This window comes from Centroberyx gerrardi, chromosome 15 (genome assembly GCF_048128805.1).
Source record: "Centroberyx gerrardi isolate f3 chromosome 15, fCenGer3.hap1.cur.20231027, whole genome shotgun sequence".
In the NCBI taxonomy this organism is placed as follows: Eukaryota; Metazoa; Chordata; class Actinopteri; order Beryciformes; family Berycidae; genus Centroberyx; species Centroberyx gerrardi.
Window position 1 is genome coordinate 3,124,240 of NC_136011.1, and position 22,643 is coordinate 3,146,882.

The 22,643-nt window shown below is 39.8% G+C and overlaps 1 protein-coding gene across 1 annotated transcript in view; it reads left to right on the plus strand.

Annotated features, from left to right (window-relative positions):
* The window catches only part of shtn1 (shootin 1), a 35,839-nt gene extending 16,566 nt beyond the window's left edge, over positions 1-19,273 (plus strand). The window contains exons 6-16 of the mRNA XM_078288601.1: positions 1,699-1,796; positions 2,417-2,498; positions 4,087-4,181; positions 5,192-5,338; positions 6,922-7,075; positions 7,503-7,620; positions 9,910-9,992; positions 15,717-15,817; positions 17,247-17,297; positions 17,766-17,886; positions 19,036-19,273. Coding sequence (XP_078144727.1) covers positions 1,699-1,796; positions 2,417-2,498; positions 4,087-4,181; positions 5,192-5,338; positions 6,922-7,075; positions 7,503-7,620; positions 9,910-9,992; positions 15,717-15,817; positions 17,247-17,297; positions 17,766-17,886; positions 19,036-19,067 — 1,082 coding nt within the window. The 3' untranslated portion in view covers positions 19,068-19,273. The remainder of the gene's footprint in view (positions 1-1,698; positions 1,797-2,416; positions 2,499-4,086; positions 4,182-5,191; positions 5,339-6,921; positions 7,076-7,502; positions 7,621-9,909; positions 9,993-15,716; positions 15,818-17,246; positions 17,298-17,765; positions 17,887-19,035) is intronic.
* Positions 19,274-22,643: the final 3,370 nt, after the last annotated feature.

The window sequence follows — 22,643 nt, forward strand, 5'->3', positions numbered from 1 at the left end:
CTCTTTTTCCAGTTCATTAGGAGTGAGAACATAACCAACTACAAGAAACAACCCCAAAACAAGGGTTTATAGGAACAAAGAGACGGATGTTGACATCTGATAGCCAGCAGTGGAAAGCCTAACCGCTTTCTGGACTGATGCTCATATTCAGCTATTTCTTTATGGGTTTTTTTTTAATACTTTATTTTTATTGCTTTTCCATTACAAAAAGAGCACATACACATAGAGAAAAAAAAAGAGAAAAGAAAAGGTCTGGGTTGCACCTTCTCCACAAGGCTTACTTATTCCTGTGACATATTCAGTGGTTCATTCTCTTGTCTTGTCGTTGACATGTAAATATTGTCCATTTCTCCCATTTCTCTTGACATCGGTCCTCTTGAACTCTTATCCTATGAGTTAACTGTTCCATATCATATATTTCATTCACAATTTTCAGCCATCCATCTTGTGTTGGCGGTTCTGCCGTGTACCATCTCTTCGTAATGGCCTTTTTACAAGCTGCCAACAAGACTTTCAGCAAATATCTGTCTTCTCTTAACACAATATCTCCTGTCATATTACCAAAGTACAGTACTATACATGACCTAGGTATATCATAGCCCAGAATTTTGATAATATCCATATGAACATTTTCCCAAAACTGTACAATTTTAGGACAAAGCCAAAATACATGAGAATGGTCTACATTTATTGCCCCACATCGTCTCCAACATGGTTGTGCTATAGACATGTATTTGCTCTTAATTTTGGGTGTAATAAAGAATCTAATTACATTCTTCCAACAGTGTTCTCTCCAAGTATGTGATGTTGTAGACTGTTGTGTTCTCCAAATATGCAACCATTCATCTTCTGCAATATTCACACCTAATTCTTTTTCCCATTTCAGCTTTACATATAATGTTGTGTTTCCTCTTCTCTCCATTAGGTGCTGATATAATGTAGATATTATTCTATATTTCTTTGAATTGTAAACTCCAATTATGGTTCTAATTATTCAATTTTTATCTAAATTTACATTGTGCTTTATTTCTCTGTCATAAAAGTCCCTTAATTGCAAATATCTGAAGTGGTCCTGGTTGTTTAGTGTATATTGTTGTTTCAGCTCCTGAAAACTCATAACATTCCCATCTTTTATTACTGTGCATAATGCTGTTATACCACTTGGAATCCATTGTTTGAACCTCTGGTCAAGAGTGCCCGGGATAAAATGTCTGTCATAGGCTATCCATCGAAGTAGTCGTAGTAGAGTTCTTTCTCTAATCTATATTTTTGTACTAAATTAAACCACAATTCTAATGTAAATCGAGTAACAGCATCTACCTGTTCAAGTAAATCCTTTGCTACATCTCTGTCTCCAGTGAGGCTTTGAATTTCCCTTCCTTGTACATATCTCTCTAGATTTTTCCATTTTGCTTCATAGTCCTTAGCACACCAATAAATCACTGGTCTAATTTGTGCTGCATGGAAATATTCCCTAAGATTTGGCAACGCCATACCCCCTTTATGTTTCCCAATCTGTAATGTTTCAAATTTGACTCTTGGCCTTTGACCATTCCATATAAACCTTGAAATATCTTCATGGGTTTTTAAGTCTTAAGGAAGTTTTAGAAAGTCAGTTACAGCAAAGAGCACAGACAGGTCCATCATGCTTAGCGTAACTTATAGGAACTGGAATTAGATTTGTTTTCTTTGTTTCAGAGCTGCGAAATAAGTTGGAATTGACACTGGAGGAGAAAAAGCAAGCTGTCATCGATCTCGAGGCAGTAAGAGAGCAACTAAGGGAATGCAGGGAAGAAGTGAGTTTGTGGGTTATTTTGCATTGTCACTTTGATCTCATCCCAAATACAATAAATCTTTGCCCAGTGACTGTTATGCCCCCAAATTGTCTTTATCTGAAACGCCAGCCATTACCCACCAGCCAAATTCTGTTACATTTTGACTGTGGCTAGTAAATGTAACATTTCTACCAGGCACTTACAGATAAACAAGCATCCTCTACTGGTTGTAAACTCCTGGTGTCTGGTGTATTTTAGAGTCCTGCATCCCAAACAAAAAAGTTAGTTCCCTGGCATGGATGACACAAAGGCTTAGGCTGCATTTCAGATGTTTTTGAGCCTAAAATTGAAGTTACTGGTAGGAACATTCTTCCTTGATGCAGAAAATCATTGTTGTTTTGGGTCAGTCTTCTCAGGGACACGTGTATGACATGTGAAGTCTGGCTTATGAGTTACACTATAGTATTGACAATGATAACAATGACTGCTACCGTGAATGCCTTCCATGCCTCCATTATGAAACACAGTGATTCCTATAAAATAGAGCTCATGCAAGGTAACAAATCACTTATCAATTAAAGCGAGCAAGCTCTATTTTTTCCTCTTTTTTAAGTTTTTCTACTCTCTTCCCACATGTGCAGCTGCTGAAGGAGAAACACGACAACACTGTTCTGATTGCCGAGACGCTGCGACAAAAGAAGCTCTTGGGCAAATATAACAGAGGTCAGCGGGCGTCTTCCTCTTCGCAGGAATGTTTTCACGTCCAACCGCTGCACTCATCCTGAAGCGAGAAGAATGATATCAATGTGGCCCCTATCCTGCGTAGCAATTAAGAAACCCCACTCTCAGATGCTCTCAGTGAAGTAACCTTGAGTGGTGTTGCATTTTGCAGAGGGAAAAGTCAAGTGAAGTCTGGGCCCACCCTCACAATGCAGCTAGTTATCCTAAATGTCTGGAAATATGTTTCTCTCAGAAAAGCAAAAATAGCAAAATTATTTGTTTTTTGTCATAAGCCGACAGGTGAATAGTCTGGATGATTGGTTTTCAAGTTTTGATTTAAAAATAAGTTTCAAGTCGTCTTGAAGTATAGCCAAGCTAGTCGTAAAAGTGACAAGCATTCTTGGGACGGCTATAACTGCAATCTAATGCAATCTGCAGTGCTTTTCAATACAGATGGTTACAAAAGCAAGGTTAGTTGATATTTCTCCCACTCTGCAGCATTCTAGTTTCTGTCAGTAGTTATGTATACAAATCATACATTCCTACTTTTTCTAAACCCTACTGTAATCACAATTACTTTGGTCATTTCGCGCTCTTCCTTGAGGTTAAGTTATTTAAGGAAGGTTAAAACACATTTTAACATCAGTGTTGTTGTCGAGTCACCAAACCTCGAGTCCCAAGTAATTGTAATTGTTCAAATCTGAGTCACCAAGATGTCCGAGTTGACTCTTAAGTCCTCAGTACTCGACTAACCAGTCGGAGTTCAGGTGATCCATGCTAGAACAAATTGAAAAGAACACATACAAATTTACATCTGTCACATTAAAAACTAGTTTATTGGTTAGAATTCTGACTCTAGGTTGTAGATTTCAGTCATTTCCTTTGTGTGTTTTGATTTGTGTTTCAAAATAGACCAAAAATGAACAGTTGTTACATCATCCTATCGGTGGTCGTGTTGTAAGATACATTTTCACAGCCTATATTGTTAACCAAACAGATGATCAGGTACAAATTTAGGGTAATGCTAAAAAGATGCGTAGCCTATGTCTAAGGTCTAAGTCCTAAGTTAAAGTCCTCAGTGCGCAAGTCTGAGTCCAAATCCAAGTCATCGATATTCAAGTCCGAGTTAAGTCACGAGTCATCAAAATTGGGACTTGAGACTCGAGTACTACAACACTACTGTAAACAAATGAGACCATCGCTGGCGGGAAATCTGCTGGATTGCTTTACGGCACTAACCAGTTAGAGGGCGCTGTTCTTCCAGAGCAAACAGAGCTAAAGCTTTCAGAGTTTCTAGTAATGGCAGATGGTGGAAGGAATGAAAGGCCGATGGAAAAATCACTTCCAACATGTTGATCCTCTTCAGTAAAGCCAAAGATGCCAGAGAGGGCGAGGGGGCATGGTCTCATTTGTTTACGGTAATTATACCAAGGTAGCACCATTAATTTGATAAGGATATATTGATGGTGAAAAATGATGCAAGTAGCACTTTTACCGTAAAAGGCCTAATTGACCCAATCTCTGTTGGTAAAGAACATGGAGAGAATACACAAAATGTGAAGATTGTGAAACCTGTTGTCTCTCTTTCCAGTGTCGCAGTTTGCTGTGGAGGAATACAAGGTCTTAGAGGAGAACTTGAACCTGGAGAGGGACCTGAGGGCAGAGGCAGAAAAGTTTGCCAGAGAGGTGAGATTTCTACATTATCCCTCCCTCTGTCTGTCTGTCTGTCTGTCTTTCTTTCTGTATACCGATTACAGGCTCATCAGGTTGGAGGGATATTTGCGCTGGCTCAATGCAACATCTAAACTCATTACACACAACCTGATTATCCTATCACATCCTTACTGTTCACCTCATGAAATAACATTGCATTGTTTGATACAGCCTTTGAAGAGGGAAAGGACATATACATCTCAGAATGTCCCCTACAGTCAAATTTGCACTTGATTTGCTTTTAATTACATTTATCAACAGGGAATTTCCCTGCTAAATTAATGGCTTATGCTATGCATTGTGCCCATTCAGTCTCAGTCTCAGTTTCAATTTTTGAAATCTGAAATTCAGATAAATTCAGTTCTGTCTCACCTCTTTGGCTTTGGATTTTGTCGTCTAATGTGCACCATGTGGTTCAGGACATTGCTTCAAGATTATAATATTGAATCTCTCAGATACACAGTAAGAGAATAGGCTCTACATTAGATCGTCCAGATTAATACCATTGTTCTTGCAGCCTCAACAGTGTTTAGAAACACTCTACACATTATGGTTTGACGCCAGAGGAATCCATTTGTATTCCTACCTGCTGCTCAGTGAACCACCTCCTGCCTGAAAAAGGATGTTTCACAGCTCTGATCAGACATTTTGAATAAGCTTATGGCATGCCAATGAATCAATTTCCATAAAGGTAATGGTCAATTCATTAAATTTCACCTTTGTTTTTTAACCCAAATCACAACACCATGTAATGTTCAATAGTCTATTATGCATGTTTTCAGTAGTATGCTGCATTCTGAGCATGTCTCTCTAAGATGCTGGAAGTGTGTTTTTGTGCTTCTTAGTTGCTGGGTTTTCATTCTGTTTCACCTCCTTCTAACTTCTGAAGTGCTGTGTTTCCCAGTAGTTTCCCAGTTTCCCAGTAGTGGTTTGCCGTTGTCCATACGCTGGAATGTCGCTCTAACCTGTGTGCCGTCCTTCAGATGCTGGTGGAGCAGAAGAAGCTGAACAGACAGAGCCAGATCCTGCTCCAGAGCTCCTCGCCCAGCCAGGCCCTGCAGGAAGCCCTCTGCCAGGTTACCAGACTGACCCAGGACCTGGAAGCACAGAGGCTGGAGCACCAGCACCAGGTCTATCCATACAACTGTTATATGAACTAGACAAGTGGGGTGTGATCACATCTACAGTTTGTTTTCTTTGGTCTGAACCATAGTAGAAAAGTTTACTTTGTTGCATTTTTGCATTTGGTTCACACTTAACTACCTTAATTTACCTTCTCTGGTGTTTATACCAGTTAAGAACATGCGAAGCAGAATATGAGCATCAGTCCAGACTGCAGTTTGCCTTCGGTTCATTTTGTTATGCAAGGCTTTCCAAACATGAGGAACTGTTGGCCATCAGATGTCAACATCTATCTCCTTATACCCATAAACCATTGTGTTTTGGGGTCGTTTCATGTCGTTGCTTTAGATTACGTTCTCAGTCCGCAGTTTGCATGGAAGAGGACCAAGACCCGGATTTTCAGGCGTCTCGGTACAGTTATTTGGTGCCACCCATGTTCAAATGGCATTGTTCTCACCTGGCCAATTGAATCAAATTAAAGGATTAAACACTCCAGAGTTCAGATAAACTGCTCCAAACATGCTTGGTGTAAACACATCTTAACTTTCCTGATTACACAAAATAATAGCAGCGCTATTGGAGTCCAATCACATACTGGGCCTCAACATAAGAATAAACCTAATTCAGGTTTGAAGTCTTACAGTGTTGGCTGTCTTCGAATATTACATCTTAGTTCAAGACATACACAGGGGAGATCTGTGATTGAAATAAATTGATAAAGCTTTATGCCTGTGAAATGTCAAACTTCAGCATCAGATCATGGGTGACAATCAAGCAAAAGCATGTATACAGTAATTCATTCAACTCATTAGCAATGCTAAAACAGCTCAAATATCCGCTAAGAAAAAAGGGTTTGCCCCTGTGCTTTACACCTCTAACGCCTCCATAATTCATATGCGTCAAAACAAGAATCATTTAGCTGGTTAATTAGAGGGGGGAAATGCCTGGTGAATTATCATGGGCCATGACAGAAAACCAAGGGCAGTGACCTGCCAGATTCATAATGACAAGAAGCAGCGTTGCCTCCCGTTTCCTCTGGCACTGATGGAAACCAATTATGCCTGAGTGGGATCACTGATCTCTCCTGGTGCCGGGGTGGAGGTGAGCCATACCCTCCATTTAACGAACAATTAAAACACTGGTTAAGGAACCGGGGTTGGGGAGCGAGTGACTGAATGTCGACTGGCAGCTACCCAATGCTACTTATCAGAAATTATCACTGCAGGAGCAGTGTTGCAGTACCCACTCCAAACACAACCCTGCATCACTGTTCTTTTTTTTCTTTTTTTTTGCAGAAAAACATTTGATTTATCATTGCACATTAACCTGTTCCAGCATTTTTGGAAAGCGAAAAAAGAAGCAGGAATGTCCTTTTAAGAAGTGTGTTTAAAATGACAGAGCAGATCTCTAAAAGCGCCATTATAGGCTCAGTTCATGCTGAATGGAAGTTAAGCGAGTTCACTCTGAACTTGGTCAGGACTGTCTCCTCGCATCAGTACTCTACAGACCCTCCATGGCAAAATCAAGCACCTATTCTACAACAATGTGTGTGTGTGTGTGTGTGTGTGTGTGTGGTCCGGCCGTCCCCCAGATAAAGAAAATGGAGGAGAGCCTCCGGAGCAGCGAGACTCAGCAGACGCTGACAGCGCTGAGGCGCAAACTTGAACTCGTGGAAGAGGAGAAGAGGGAGTGCAGCGAGAAGTGTTCCAAGACCGAGGTGGCGGTCAAGGATCTGCGGTTTACTGGTGAGGAAATATTTGGACCTGTAAGGAGAGGCCGCAGTGAGAGGCATTGTGCTGCGCGCTATACAGCAGAGCACAGAAACTCCACTAAAGAGGGAACATTATGCACACAACAATCCTAGTAGGCCCCACTTGAGTCAAGGTATGGCCCTGAGATTTCTCTTCACGATATCTTGCGCTGGCAATACATTTAAACCGGCACAGCGGTCACGCCAGGCCTCATGTGGGCGTGACGAGCGAGGAACTCTTTTGTCTGTCTGAAAAAATAAAGGTCGCTCTTCGGTATAAGAGAGTCCTGAATATTCTTTGGCGAGCAAAGTTTCCTTTTCTGCTCTCAGCACTGTTTCTGTATGTGTTGTCTATTATAATCGGACGATGCTGTCTGTCTGTCTGTCTGTGCGTGTTACTCATCATGTCTGCGATTGGCTAGTCGAGGAACTCCAGAAGAAGCTCCAGGCGGCTACCAACCCCCCCCCTGCTCCGGCACCTCCACCTCCCCCGCCACCTCCGCCTCCTCCACCCCCAGCACCCACCTCCAACCCTCTCAGGTTTGATGAGACGCAGTATCCCCAGTATATCTTCAATACAATAGCATAGTATATCAATAGAATGTCATTTTTCTTCCTCAAGCAATTTTTTAGATAGTACAGTGAAGTGGGGAATGGGTAGAGAGAGATGTAACAACACACTGTGTTGGGTTTTGAATCCAGGCAGTTGGAAGCAAGTGGAGGACATATTCGGAGACTGAACCATTTCTAACATACATACGTAACACATTGTATGGTTTATACAATATGTACAGTATAATGTATACAGTCAGTTAAGCAGAGTATGGTAAGCTTTCATGATTTCAAGGACAGTATGGACTGGGTGAGCACATTAAGGTGGACAGATGGGTTACCAAGTTAGTGACTAAAATAACTAATGGATTTTGACACTACAATATGTTTGTATGAAACTAGCAACTGTCCACTACTGTGGATATCAGAAGTCTATAAACCATTTCGAACATTGTAGTTTTTATTGCCTTGAGGCCTGAAATGAAAACCCATTAAATCAGACTTTTTCACTTTCATTTGGATATAGTAATTGGCAAAATCCATGTAAAAACAAAAGGCTACTCATTTCTGACACCATATTAAAAATGGAAAACTAATAGCAGAAGCAATTCCTCCAGTGCCTTAGCTTTTGAGATTTTTTGTGAAGGAGCAAATTACAGTACAACTAATTACGCTAATGAAGAATAAATAAGGGATTTGAAAGCCTCGTAACAGCCTCCTCACCCAAAACTCAGTAGGGAGGACGCAACTTCTTTTGACATATGAACACATTTCATTTGTGGAAAGGACAGTGTCTGACCGTATCCAACTAACTGCTATTATGTCAGGAAGAGATAAAACGACCAGAGATGAAGAGAGATCATCATGACCTTTTTGCAAGGAAGAATGAAAGAATGGGGAAAATTGCTAGATCCAGATGTGCTAAATTGGTCAAGTCTGCTCCAAACAGCTGTTATCAAAGTAAAAGGTGCTTCTACTAAGTACTAATTGAAGAGTGTGCATGCTTACGCAGCCAAGATGTCTTAGTTTGCCATTTTAATACATTGTCAGAAACGAGTATCCTTTTGTTTTACCTTGATTTTGCTGGCTCCGTCCAAATCCAAATCCAAATGTAATTGAAAAGGTAGATTTAATGGGCATGAGGGGAAAAAAAAAAAAAAAAAAAACTTGACAATTTGAGAGGCTATGTATCCACTATATGTTGTGTTGCCATGAAACTACCTATAATACAAGGTAGGCTGAGTGAAATACAGTAGGGCAGGAGCATAAAAACATGCTTTGTTTTGTATAGATTAACATACAAAACAGCCCACAAAATCAGTTTGGGCAACAAAACTATGGGTATTGAGAGAAAGAGTTTGAGAACCTTGATTTATGGCTGTGTAGCATTTCTGATGGTAATATTAGTTCTGGGGTAAGCTAATGTATGATTACTGTTAGGCAAGGCAAAGCAAACTTTATTTATATAGCACATTTCATACACAAGGCAAATCCAATGTGCTTCACATAAAACAGAATAAATACATAACAGTCCACCTAAGCCAACTTGCTCAGGGCCACACACCACAACTATTTAAAATGACATTAAAAAATAAAGAAAAAGAGAAAGAAAGAAAGATAGAGATAAAATAGGTAAAACATAAATAAATTAAATAAATAAATAATAATAAAGATAACACTTGTTACATCTACATACAGATGATTTAGCGGAAGGCCACAGAGAAAAGGAATGTTTTGAGCCGACTTTTAAAAGAGCTGACAGTGGGAGCACATCTCAGTGCTTCTGGAAGTTTATTCCAGTAATTGGGAGCATAATTACTAAAAGCAGCTTCACCTGATTTAGTTTTCACCCTGGGAACAACTAACAGACCGGTCCCAGATGACCTCAGAGGTCTGGGTGGCTCATATCCTAAGAACAGGTCAGAAATGTATTTTGGAGCTAAGCCATTTATAGGCAAGCAGCAGGATTTTAAAATCAATTCTATGGCACACTGGAAGCCAATGCAGTGATCTAAGAACTGGTGTAATGTGTTCTGTTTTCTTAGTCTTAGTCAGAACTCTGGCAGCAGCATTCTGAATGAGCTGTAAACGCCCCAAAGTTTTTTTGGGGAGACCGGAGAAAAGACCACTGCAGTAGTGTTAAACCTATATTTGTTTCTGTAAGTCTTTAAAATGACAAAAGCTTTCAGCAGCAAACAAGACCTTTTGGAGCCTATGAAAGTAACTGCCTTAATAACTACCAATGCATCTCCATTTCCACTCTCCTTTTCCCTGAAGCTCCCTCTTGTCCATGATCCGCAAGAGAAGAGGCATCAGCACTGAAATCCCACTAGTGGTCCAGGACTCAGCCAAGAAACCAGGTACAAACCAAATCTGCTTTCTGTACGCTGCTGTAATAACTTCCATACAGATAGCAGATAGGCAATTATCACAAACATATAGTAGTAGTATAGTATAGTCATAGTAATAGAATAGAATAGGAATGAGGAACATTTTTTTAAAAGTATCAAAGTATAGGCTAGTTATAACCACCATAAAATTAAAACTGATATAATCATAATAATAATCATCATTATCATCATAATAGTGGAGTATATAAACATATAGAATATAAAACAGTTAAGTAAGGGATAATTTGAGGTTTATTTTGCAATAATGTCTGGCTCCCTGTACATTATCCCACTGATTACACGGCTACTTACCAAATACATGAATCATTTGACATGAAATATTGATTTCAATTGATTTATCGCAAGCTATAGCAATTCACAAGCTTCCGCCATAAATTATTCAACAGAACTGTAACCATAAAAACATCTTTAAGTAGCATTCATGGCTACACTGTAGCAGAACTGTAACCATAGAAACATCTGTAGCTAGCATCCATGGCTACATTGTAGCAGATCTGGAACCATAACAACATAAACAAATCCGGTAAGACTGCTGTTCAGCTTCTAACCAGCAATAAAAAGTTTTGTTGGAATAAATTTAAATGTGGATAACTTAAGTTAGCCGAGTGTTTGCCTGCAGTAATCAAGGAGTAACGTCTTTTTACCACAAGAATTTGATTCTAAATCAACAAAATCAACTGGAATACTTGACTGCGGAGTGATATGATTAGATGTGAAACAGCAGTCTGTTATTCAGCAAGAACAGACCTCAGAATGTGTTCATGTATTCAAAAAAGCTGTGTAGTAATGTACATAAAATATATACTCAGTGCAAATAGAACAAGTGCGAACATTATGTAATTCCCGCCATCAGGGGCCATTTGTGTAACCGATTCCAGTTCACAAATACACCCAATAATTCACAAAATCTTTTTTTCTAGAGTTTTTCTATATCAAAAAATTAAAAGTCTCATTCCCAAGCCTCAAAGCAACATTTTCAATAGTCGTTAACAAAGCACAGAATTCTTCAATCTTGATGTCATTATCAAGAACAGACTAACCTCCACTATCGAGCACCAAAAAAATTCTATTGTGTGTGAACATTTAACAAAACCTAGGCGGTGTAAGAATAAATCAAGCAAAGCACAACAGCAAAAGTGCAAACGTGCAGACTAGCTAGCACAAACACTGCTTGTTAGCAAACTATATGCTTACAAAAAATGCAGACGTTAGTTTGCACACATTACACACTTGGGCTACCAACATGATTTTTGACGGCAAAGATAGTTACACATGTTACTACACAATTTGACCACTGTCTATTATAGTTTAACAACGGAGGTAAACTGACCTACCATGCTGAAACACTGCAAGCATGTTATTAAAAACAGACTGTGCAGCAGGCTGGCAGTGCGGTGGAGGCTTGTAGGTTACGACTCACTTTCAGAATGAACAACAATAAACTGCAGAACTTGGAAATATTCACATTACTTTGAACTGATCGAAGAAGGATCAGAACATTATTGTTAACTGTAAGTTTAGCTTTCACTATCAAACCTGAAGATTTGAATTGAAAGCGCTTGTGAGCGCAGGCCGTTTATTTTGAGACCAGACCGGATCAGTTAAGGCTCCGTTGATCACCGGGGTGACGTTAGTTTGAAGTTTGATATTCACGGTTGACGCTTTTAACGTGTCGGTTAGGGTTAGCGTTAACGTGTCGTGTGTGTTTATAGAGAGGAACACGGAGCCAATGTTTCACAGTGTTGATAAAGTCAAAATCACCTGCAGTTGTGATGCAGTGACGGCAGAAATGCATCCACTGAGTATTTACTGTGGTAACTGAAAGCTCCTTGATGTTTTCTTTAGACAACGGTAGATGTTATTAAAGGCTGCGTCCCAAACGTGATGATTTCTGTACATTAATAGTGATGACATCAGCAGAAGACATATTTTAAAGGCATTATTTTAAGTGGGTAACGTGAAAGTACTCTAACACGTTACTTTTAATAAAGACTAACTTAGTAACGTAACTAGTTACTATTTAGGGCAAGTAACGAAGTAAAGTAACTAGTTAGTTTCAAAAGTAACTTTTCCCAACCACTGCAAAGAACCATACCTTATCTAGGGTTCGGCTCATTGAGGTAAACTTTTGATCTTATTGACCTCTCTGTTTTCATTTAAGAAAGCACTGATGACAGATATCACATTTTAGGTTTCCCCAGGTCGTTGGGAACCTGGAAAAGTCGTGGCTTCTGTCTTCCAGTCCTGGAAAAGGAATGGAAAATGAAGCATAACCAAAAATTATAGGAAATAAGTAATTATCTAGGCAAAAGAGTGATGTTGTTGTCAATTATGTTGGCTAAAGGTACGTTCAGATTACGGGCTACAAAGCAACAGGAAGTCATTCATTTTTAATGGAAGCTGGCGACACAAAGCTACAAACAGCAGCGTGAAAAATGTAGCAGCGTGTCGGGCGAGCGCAGCTACAATTCAGCTTCAACTTTTTTCCACGATCTGATGATGCGGTGAACCAATCAGAGTAGAGAGAAAGTTGCATAGGGTAATTATATTTACGTTATTATTATTTACTTGATGAATTATTTACAAGAACAACAAGATAAAAGTAAAAAGATAAAATAAAAACAAGACAAAAACAAAGCTATGACAGTATGACATTATTAGTTGTGCCTCCAACGTGATGACGACATGAACAGTCAACGACCACCCACTTTGCTGCTTTGTTGGCGACAGTGTAGCTTGGTACGCCAGACCGTTTTGTAGTTTTTGTAGCCCATAATCTGAATATACCATAAGACAGCAATGTCACAACTCTGCCAATTTGTTTACCATGTAGAATCCCGATTTCCCTGACTTCAGTGCTCGACTTGGGAGGAGGTGGTACTTCCTGGTGGGAAAGTCATATCCAATTATCCTGACAACACTTGAATGCACAATTAGTTTATGACTGAGGGCCCAGTTAACCCTGGGCCAGGAAGGTTCTGTGTGTCCAAAAAGTCTGGAATAGGGAATCCGCCAACTAAACGAGTAATTAAAAATGCTTGTCAGAAGTGGGATTCAAACCCCCACCTCCATTCAGAGACCAGAAACCAGGGACTTCTCCAACACCTCGTACAATGCAGTTAGTTGACGAAGTGCAGAGTGAAAAGGGCTTTTGAGACCGAATTGATAACTTGTAAGATTTAATCTCCACAGGAGACTAAAGAGGGCTTTGAAGTGATGTATCAAGCCCTCTGGCAGCCATATTTGAGATCTTTAGCTCATGACAAAACAGCTGATTGAATTTCTAAAGTTATGGCCATCTCAACAGTATGTAATAGACATGGTTCATTTCTGTGCTGTTTTTGAACTGATTATTTCATCACTGATACATCTGATTGATTCTGTTTGTCAGCTTGATAGCTAGCTAACCATATTATCTGGTTAGCTAAACATCACTGTCTCATTGTAAATGCAACTGATTTGCACACTTGTTAACGTTACATAGCTAGCTAACAAAGCCAAAAACCAACAGTTTGTTTAGGTGAACTAGCTGACTCTTCTCAAGCTACATCAAGATAGATGCTAGATAAAAAGATTTTTTAGGGATCTCTCTTTTTGTTGTTGTTGTTAGGGATGGGATAATATATTGAAATTCAATATATTGCAATACAAACCTGTGACAATACGTATTGTGGGACAGAAAGATTTATTGCAATATTAGCTACATTTTATTCTGCTGCCCATCACAATTTCAATTGCTGTCCATTGAAATTGTATTTTTTGCACTTTGACATTTTTAAATAAACACCATTGCTATAAAGATTTGTGGCTCAGAAATAAACATAATTCTGCACAGTTACACTTTGCTGTCATTGAACTTTTATTATTACATTGTATCGTGGTTATTGAATCGTGTACCCCATATTGGGTATTGAATCTGGTTGGTGTATATTTAGACATTATATGTGTACAGCCTCCATGATGGAGCCAAATCTGGTTGTTTGTAGATTTGTGAAGCAATTGCAAAGCCTCTATAGTTTGAACTAATGTATAAAAGTTTGCCACCTGACCAGTTAACCAAATTTAACAAAATGTTCAACAGTGTAATAATGTAGCCTATTCTGTTAAATGGTCATGATTTACTTGCTGATAGATAGTTAAATCTTTTTAATTTTAAAGAAGACTATATAGGGATTTTTGAATATGCATGCCTTATTGGTATATAGTATATGCAGGATTTCATTATATTTCAATATATATATTAATATATATTTAAATAACTGACCTGATTCTTTAACTCATACTCTCTCTACCTGCAAAATTCAAACATCTCTTTCCTGCGGTGATTTATGTTCATTTTGGATTTATTCTATCCAGGGTTGCTATTTAATTTATCATGCATCTCAGAGCAGGAGAACTGGTCTTGAATCATATTTTTGCCTTTGAGATTTTTTTCCTTTTTGCCTTTTCTTTTGCAAATCTAAATCACTTATGAGTAGAAGGACAAATATTGGAGCTAGTGGTGTATGAGAATTTAAAACTCAAGCCTCCACCATTGGCCTATTAGGTCACGATGTTAAATTCTTCAATTTGCGCAAACAAAAGGCAAACCTTGACTTGTTGAAGCAGGTGGGGCGTCCATGTTGACTGAACAGGCTATATGTCCTCATTTTGTCAATAGTTTTTTAATCTCTGATGCCTGAATTGGGCACTACGCACTGGGTGTTTGTTGGAATTACATACAGGGCTGAATAGGTGCCACCCAAGGATCTTTTACTCTGACATCTGAATAATAGACTCTTTCTGAGCACTTTGGAGGAAAATATTTTAATATTACTTTAATACGAAATAGCTTTTGTATGACATTTTAAAGACATCTTACTGACAATAGGACCATTGTGTATGTCATTGAATGTTAGATGTTAGAAAATTAAATATTAACATTGCTTTGCCAACCGGTTACATTATTGCAGGATTGGAATTTTTTTTTTTTCACGTCTTTTGTGAACTTGAGGAACTTTCCTTTTCCTGCAGAACTTTGGAAAGAAAAATTGCTTGATAGTATTTATTTTTGTCACAGCTGAATTCATTCCAGTGTAATTTTAATAACCTCACACACGACAAAGGCCTGAACCCTGTAATTTGAAGCCTGAACCCAACTGCTTTGAATACTTTCTCACTGGTCAACACTCAATGGTATTCTTAACAGAACATAAAATGTGGCACTGCAAAAGAATGGCTACAACACAACATCATTATTATTGTTATAATAATAACAACAACAATAATAATAACAATAATAATAATCATAATAATAATCATAATTGTTCCGTGGATAAAGCAAAGCACAGAATTCACAGTAAGACAGTTCAATCAATATTTACAAGTGTGACATCATCAAGAGACAAAACCTGGAGCTGCTCCATCAACAGTTTATTGATTCGGATTCTGTGGGCTCATAACAATTTTTGAGCCGTTCCATCCAAATGAGCTTCATTTCATTTGTAGTGCTAACAGTTATGAATGAGAAACTGTGCTCCATATCCTCTCAAAATCACTTAAACGCACTTTGGTTCCTGGCACTGGCTTCCACTAAGTCACTCTCCCATTTACCACCAGCTGCCAAACACAGTATGCCTCTTACGCTACTTGTTTGTGTCTCTCTCACTCTTTTTCTGTATGTCTCTCTGCCAGAGGTGGACGTTAGACAGCAGGCAGTGGACGAAATGATGCAGAGGATCAAGAAAGGGGTTCAACTTCGACCCGTCGGCCAGTCGCCCAATAGGAGCAGACGGGTACCATAAATAATTTCCTTAAACCATGTACTACCCCTACAGTATTTGGGGGTTGTTGTGTTTGCAATCTGCAATATTTTCATATAAATAACTATCCGTTTTGCCACTGCTATCGCTGGTTGACATTCCCTGTTACAGAAATAGTGCACTATATAGTGTGTCCACCATTTTGTACTAGTGTCCGAATTCTCAATGGTTAATTTGATTCACTATATAGTTCACTATAAAATACCCACAATGTACTGCAAATTTTAGTGAACAGATGTCAATTTCTCCTGTATACCACAATGCAATGCGATCGTGTCTCAACAAAGAAGAGTCGTGCTAGTCGCTAGCTTGTGAGCTAGCTAACATTAGCTCACAAGCTTATTGTTTGCCAAACCAAAACAGCTTGCTACCATTAGGAGACAGCACCTTAGTTGACAAAACCACACTTGCACATGATTAGAATTTCAACAATTTATTTGTAATTTAACAACAACAACCCGCTGTCATGATGCCTGGTTTGTTTATGAGACGCTGGGAAACTTGAAACTGAAACTTTGTTCGGTCGTTGCCCATATAGTTCACTATTTGACACACCATAGGGAATAGTGAGTGAGTGAACGAGTCAACCATTCCGAACGCAGCTCAGGTGTCTGGTAGCTCTTTCCTGGGAGAAATCCTCTGCCGCACAGGAAGTGATGCGCTTTACATTTCCGGTTTGTTTGGAATAAACAGAAGAAGAACTGGGTAGTTAGCATGAGCAGTGATAGCCACCATGGCTGAACAGACAAAGAAAAGAACGCCACCTACAGAAACTTCATCAACAGAAAATCCAAGGAAAAATTTGTCAAAGTACTGGACACACTGTTTGACTAAGTAAAAAACACTGGCAAGAATCACTGGACACCAACACAGAAAGTACATGGGCACTCTCACTCTTGTGAATTTTGACCGAAATGTGTTTTCACCCTCACTGAAATCACCAAACTAAAACCCCGGCGCCAGACATATTCTTGAATCCGAATTTATTTATTTTTTGTACATTGTTTAGCGTATAGTGTTCAATGCTCTTAAATCCATCAGTGTGGGGGATTATCTAAGTGTAGCTTGTTTTGATAAAAACATGACACACGTCCAAGACATCTTTTAGTCTGTTTCTCTGCCACAACAACCCTGCAAAATTAGATAGCATTAGGACCTGTTCTGTGAAGTAATTATCAATAATGTGAGGATGGGAAAATTGACTTGACTCAAAATGATTCAATGTTGACACATTTACTCCTTTTAGAAAATATATACCCCAGCGCCTGCCTACAGTGTCTAGTCTCTATGGTAAGACGCAGAGTTCAGCCTCTAAGTGCTGAATGAGGCAAAATAAGTATAATGTGTCAAACTGCTGTTTATTTACCAAACCCATCTTTCCCTCTCCTTTTATTTTTACTAGATGGAGAGGCTGCCCTCTAATTCTGCCATTCAGGAACTTAAAGGAATCATGGTAATGGGACTTTCAAACAATCAAATGTCCTCACAGCCAATATCCACTTTTTTTTTTTTGCAAAGTACATTTTGAGAACATTTCACTGCTTGAACTTTAACTGTTTTGTTGTCAGCGGAGGCTCGATTTTTACAAGTAAGAGAATATACTGTACGCGGACGCTTTAAAACCAGCAAGGTATTGTTTTTAAGTTATTCAAAAATCGAATCTAAAGAGAACTCAAATGTTTTGCGAAAGTCAAAGCACCGCTGCCTCTTAAATTCTACAGTGGTCAGAGTCACAGTGTGTAGGAAATGAGTGTAGGTAAAGATAAATATTCAAATACTTTCAGACATAAAAGATTTTGCACAGTCAATAAAATCAACTCTTGTTGTTGTAACTAGTTCCATTCCACCTCTGTTCTGTCCCCCCCCCCCCCCCCACCGTGCCTACTGTATGTATATGTGTCTTTTTGTTCAAACTGTCCAGGAGAATTTCGGTAGGTCCTCCCCCAAACCGAAGGCGCGATCTCCGTCCACAAACAGCGACGCAGAGCTGCGGAAGATCCTGCTGAAACGGCGGGATGCCCTGGAGACCGAACGCAACGGCGGTGAGTTCTGTCTCCTTCAGCTTGAACCATGAAAGAAGCCAAAACTTATGTTGTGTTTTTGAAACCTGCCACTAAAGAGTTCCTGGTTTTTGTGTGTGTGGAGGGGGATTTATGTTACGTTTGTAATTTTTGTGAGTAATAATAGATGTATTGTAGTCTTCAGTGTTGCTCGTTCATTGATTTTAGTGCAGTGGTTCTCAACGTGGGGTCCGGGGACCACCAGGGGTCCTTGAGGGGGTTCCACGGGGTCCCCAGCAAACTGATATATTGTTAAACTTCAGCATTATTTCATTTACAACAAGTTAACACAATTAGAGAATGTAAAGGAATGACTGTTTTGATCATAGATTCTCTGTTATCTCTCTACCTACAATACAGATATTCATGGAATTCTGGACAAAATCATATCTAACAATAAAAATATTCTCAGATTTGGGTCTGAGAGAAATCTCGTCAAATGGGGCTCTAATGTGTACTAAATTAGGGGTCCTTGTAATGAAAAAGTAGAGAATCACTGGTTTAGTGTATGATTAGACTCTGGTCTTCAATTTCTAATTGAACAGATTTTTCAAATATGTTGATTCCAGCATATCTTTCTTTCTTCAAGCAGATAAGAGCATTGTCTCATTAGTTGTCCAAGGAGAGGCAGAATAGCTGGAAAAGCTCTTGAATGTATCACAAACCTTAAAACATCAGTCATAATTGTATTATCAATAATTTTCCCGTTATGAACTTTTTTTGAACAGATGTTGAAGTGAATGTAACTCTATCAGCGCTCACATTGAATCCATTCTCAACCATGTTACACTTGACTTAAAGTCACAATGAAATGAGAAATAACTTTTTCACCTTCTTAGCTAATTCTCCACATCATAATGTATACCTATTTAACATGCATACATACAATTTCTAACCAATAAAACCATCACAGATTTTGTGAAGTTCAAGATGAAAGCATTTTGGAACTTTTGAGCACTTTTGAACAGTCCCTCCCTACCTTACGTCACATTATAGAAGCAAGACACCATCCAAATGCTGTTTCATTGTGACTTTAATGACAGTCAGAGGCGCAATGTAACAGTTTTTACCTGGTTTGTGGGAAAAGCCACAACATTGACGCTTTCATTGAATGTCTGTCTCTTCGTACAGGTCCTCATCCCATCCCTTCCCCAGCAGTATAATGGATGCCAGTGGGCTGAGGTCGGCCCAGACGTAAGCCTCCATCGATACGGAGTCCATGTGGGTGATTGGCGATCACATGATGCATTTCATTCTATTGTGTATACAGCACAATAAATTCTAAATAATTACTAGAGAGATGGTCAGAGATGCATTCAGTGAGATTTAAGTGGATTTCCACATAAAGAAATTAAAATGAAGGATAGACACCCCGGTTATGAATCAAGCCACAGTTTCCACAGCCCAGTTTTGGGACAGAGTGCACAACTGTATGAACGATTAACATTCGGGCCATTTAATTTTGCAGGAATCAAAGACTTGTTTCCCACACCTCCTTTTCAAGGCTTTGTTCAACTTTTTCCAATATTGAAGGTGAAGCCCAATTTATTGACACGCTCTTTGTTTGCACCGCAAGAAACAGTCGACCAGCTTTTGTAGCCTTGAGCTTTTGCCAAAGCAAAGTATGTCTTTGAATTGGTCTGTCTAGACCAGTATTAACCTTGCAGCCTCCCAGTGAGCAATTACGGGGCACTGTGGCAGATTTTGTTTCCACTGCCCCCCTCACTCACTCACTATCCCCCCCTTGTCCTTCTTAGACCACCATTTTGTTTGGGGCACTGGGATGTCTCCTATCTGCAGCATCCTTTATAACAGTACCTCATCTATGGCTACACACGAACACACCCAAGACTAAATAATAGTCTGCATATCAGAATACAGTATTTTACTTAGTTGGCTAACTACTGCTTTAGAATGGACTTCAGTGTTTGGCCATGTCACTCCAAAGTTAAAGGCAAATTCCACCCTCGGATACTCTTACACTGTTGGATATCTTCAATCTGTGGTGCTCAATGCATTCCAGGAGTCACTTTTGTGACGAAAGTTCTTTTCGGACGGGATTAGCTTCACACATGGAGGTGTGGTGTAATCATTAACCCTAACCCTACTGCATGTCTGTCATTTTAATCTTGTCCAAATCTGCCATGTCAGTAAACAAAAACACTAGCCTGGCCTGTAAAATGCCCAGTAGAAATGACCTCAGGTAAAACTGTTCCGTTCCAATTGACATCCCTGTTGTCAGCCCTATTCCTGTTACAGTCAAAGTTTTTTGGACTTTGTCATTTTTCTATGACAAACAACAATCCAGATGTGGAGATCAGACCAAAGTCTCAACTCTGGTCCAGTGGCAACTTTTCTAGGTTGTCCTGTGTTACCAATTACTTTACACACATTGTCTTGAAAAGTCATCCTGTGTTGGAATTTACTTTTTTGGTGTACCCACTTTCCCTCAACCTGCCTCGTCTACTTCTACCTCAGTTAGTTATTTCCTACATTTCCAATGCAACATGACTTGTGGCTGCATTGCATTCTGGTCTATTGAGGCTCCTGTCAGTGGAAACTATGATGGATTTCTCCCTGTATGATTGCTTAACGTTGGTGCAAAATCTAGAAAGAAGCCCTCGCTCTTTGATTCTGAGGGACTGACATCAAAACCTGACATTCACTATTGATGTTTTAGATCACTGAAACATTTTGTGCTATCAAACTCCATTGTAGCTGCTGGAAATATCTGGAGGTGACGTCACCTCGTCTACATTTGGCCAGTTATCCACAACAACATGGGCCCAGAAATGCAAGGTACATTGCCAATAGCTGTTTTGTAACAGCATTAAACTATTGTAGGGTGGATTGTTCCTTTAAGCCGTTGTTAAGGATGTGTCTTACTGAGGAATGGACTGGAGGATCAACCTGTGCCCTCCGAAAATTACAATGACCGCGATGGTTAGTTAGCCACAATGTTGGGCTTCTTTCATTTTGTTTTCTTTTCCCCTCGGCACCTGCCCAAATTTCCCAGACTGTTTCTTGAGCGAGGGATTGAAACACGAGAGCTGTAAACTGTGGGCGATGTCCATCAGCTATTGTGTGCTGCTGCTAATTAAGGCTTAGGCTTCATTTAGCACTAAGGTGAAATTTCCACCCCAGAGAATGAGTTCCAATCCCCCCCTAACAGAGTGCGGAGGAAATTCAATGTGGCCGAGACTGCCTCCTCTCACCTTCTTGTTGAAACAGATTCATCACCGACCGGCTTCAAAGGGTCGACCCCATCATCCATACATTCAGCTCATTCATTCCTCACTTGACTGACCCAAAAAATCACAGAGGAAGTCGCACTCTCTAATTTTATTTAACAGCAGACTTAGCCGCGACAATGGCCCTCACGGACAATGGAGAATCATCCATGAAGAGTTTCTCCACGGACTAAGGACGATGGACGGTGAGGTTATCTCTGAATTATCTCAGATTACGTCGTCAGGGATAGAGTGTCCATGACTGGTAGAGCCGCTCGAGTAGGCTTAGCTGCTCCACGCACCGAACGGAGAGGTAAAGAAAGAAGAAGAGAAGGCCTAAGTAATGATTTATGTCTCAGCTGTGGCCTCCTCATATCCTCCATATCCAATGAGGTAGTTCTGACCAAGGCCGCCTCTGCAGAAGTCGACGGCATGTACAATACGGAGTCTCATTCAGAGGATTGATGCCGAACGTCCTTTGGAGCCGCCGCCTTCCTCTTCCTTCCCTTCCCAGAAACAGTCAATGACCAGTTCAATTCCTTCCTCCGCCATCTGCTCCGGCCGTCGGACGCGCCGACGTTGATTGACGGACGGTAAACACTCTGCCGATCGAGACGAAACATGCAATTACTCAAAACCACGCTGTGTCCTTTTCTTTCCTCTGCCTTCCCTCTGCCGGCGCGGCCCATTCTTGGCGTTCTGTCTTTTTCTCATCATCGGCCGATACAATATAACGTTTTGTTGTTTTTGTATTTTTGTCCCTTCAGGGACCGGCAATTAGGGAGGCCCTTTTAGTGTGTCTGGGAAACACTTAATTTGACCTATTTTGTTAGTCATTTCATTTATTTTCCAAACACAGTAATTGCCTGGTGGGGAGCCTCAGTTGCTCAGGGCCAGTACTCTAAGACGCTGCTATCTGTCTGGCTTCGCTTTGCGTCTGCACATTTCATTGATTAGAGGTTGTCTACGCTCCCCAACATTTACAGCGAGCGCGCACGTATGCAGTGTGCAGCAAGCACAGCATTTGTTGATGTCATTTGAAGTACTACTCTTGGTCAATTCAGAATTTGTTAAGTGAATTACTTCATTTAAATTGAAAATCAAATTAAAGGACGTACACATGAAATTCGAGGAAACTGAAGCAATTTAATACCAATCGTCTGACGATATATTGGACGAAAATGTAGAGAATGCGATCATGGGAAATTCATGAATTCAGTTTCACTCAATCAAATTCTACTTCCTTCAACTCAATTTATATTCTATTTTAGATTTAGAGTAAAAAAATTTAGTTGAATTGATGAAGCGAGCTGAATTGAATCTCAATTCCTTAGAAGTTCAGCACAATTTCAATTCTGAATCGTCTCTGAACCTTCCATCAACATGCATTGCTATTAATTTTCATATTCAGTTTGTATCCTTAAAAAGTTAAGCAGGCCTATTGTGCTGACAGCCAGGGCCAAGTCAGCCAGATTCTGTCTGTTGTCTGTTAAGTAGAAAGGAGCCGTG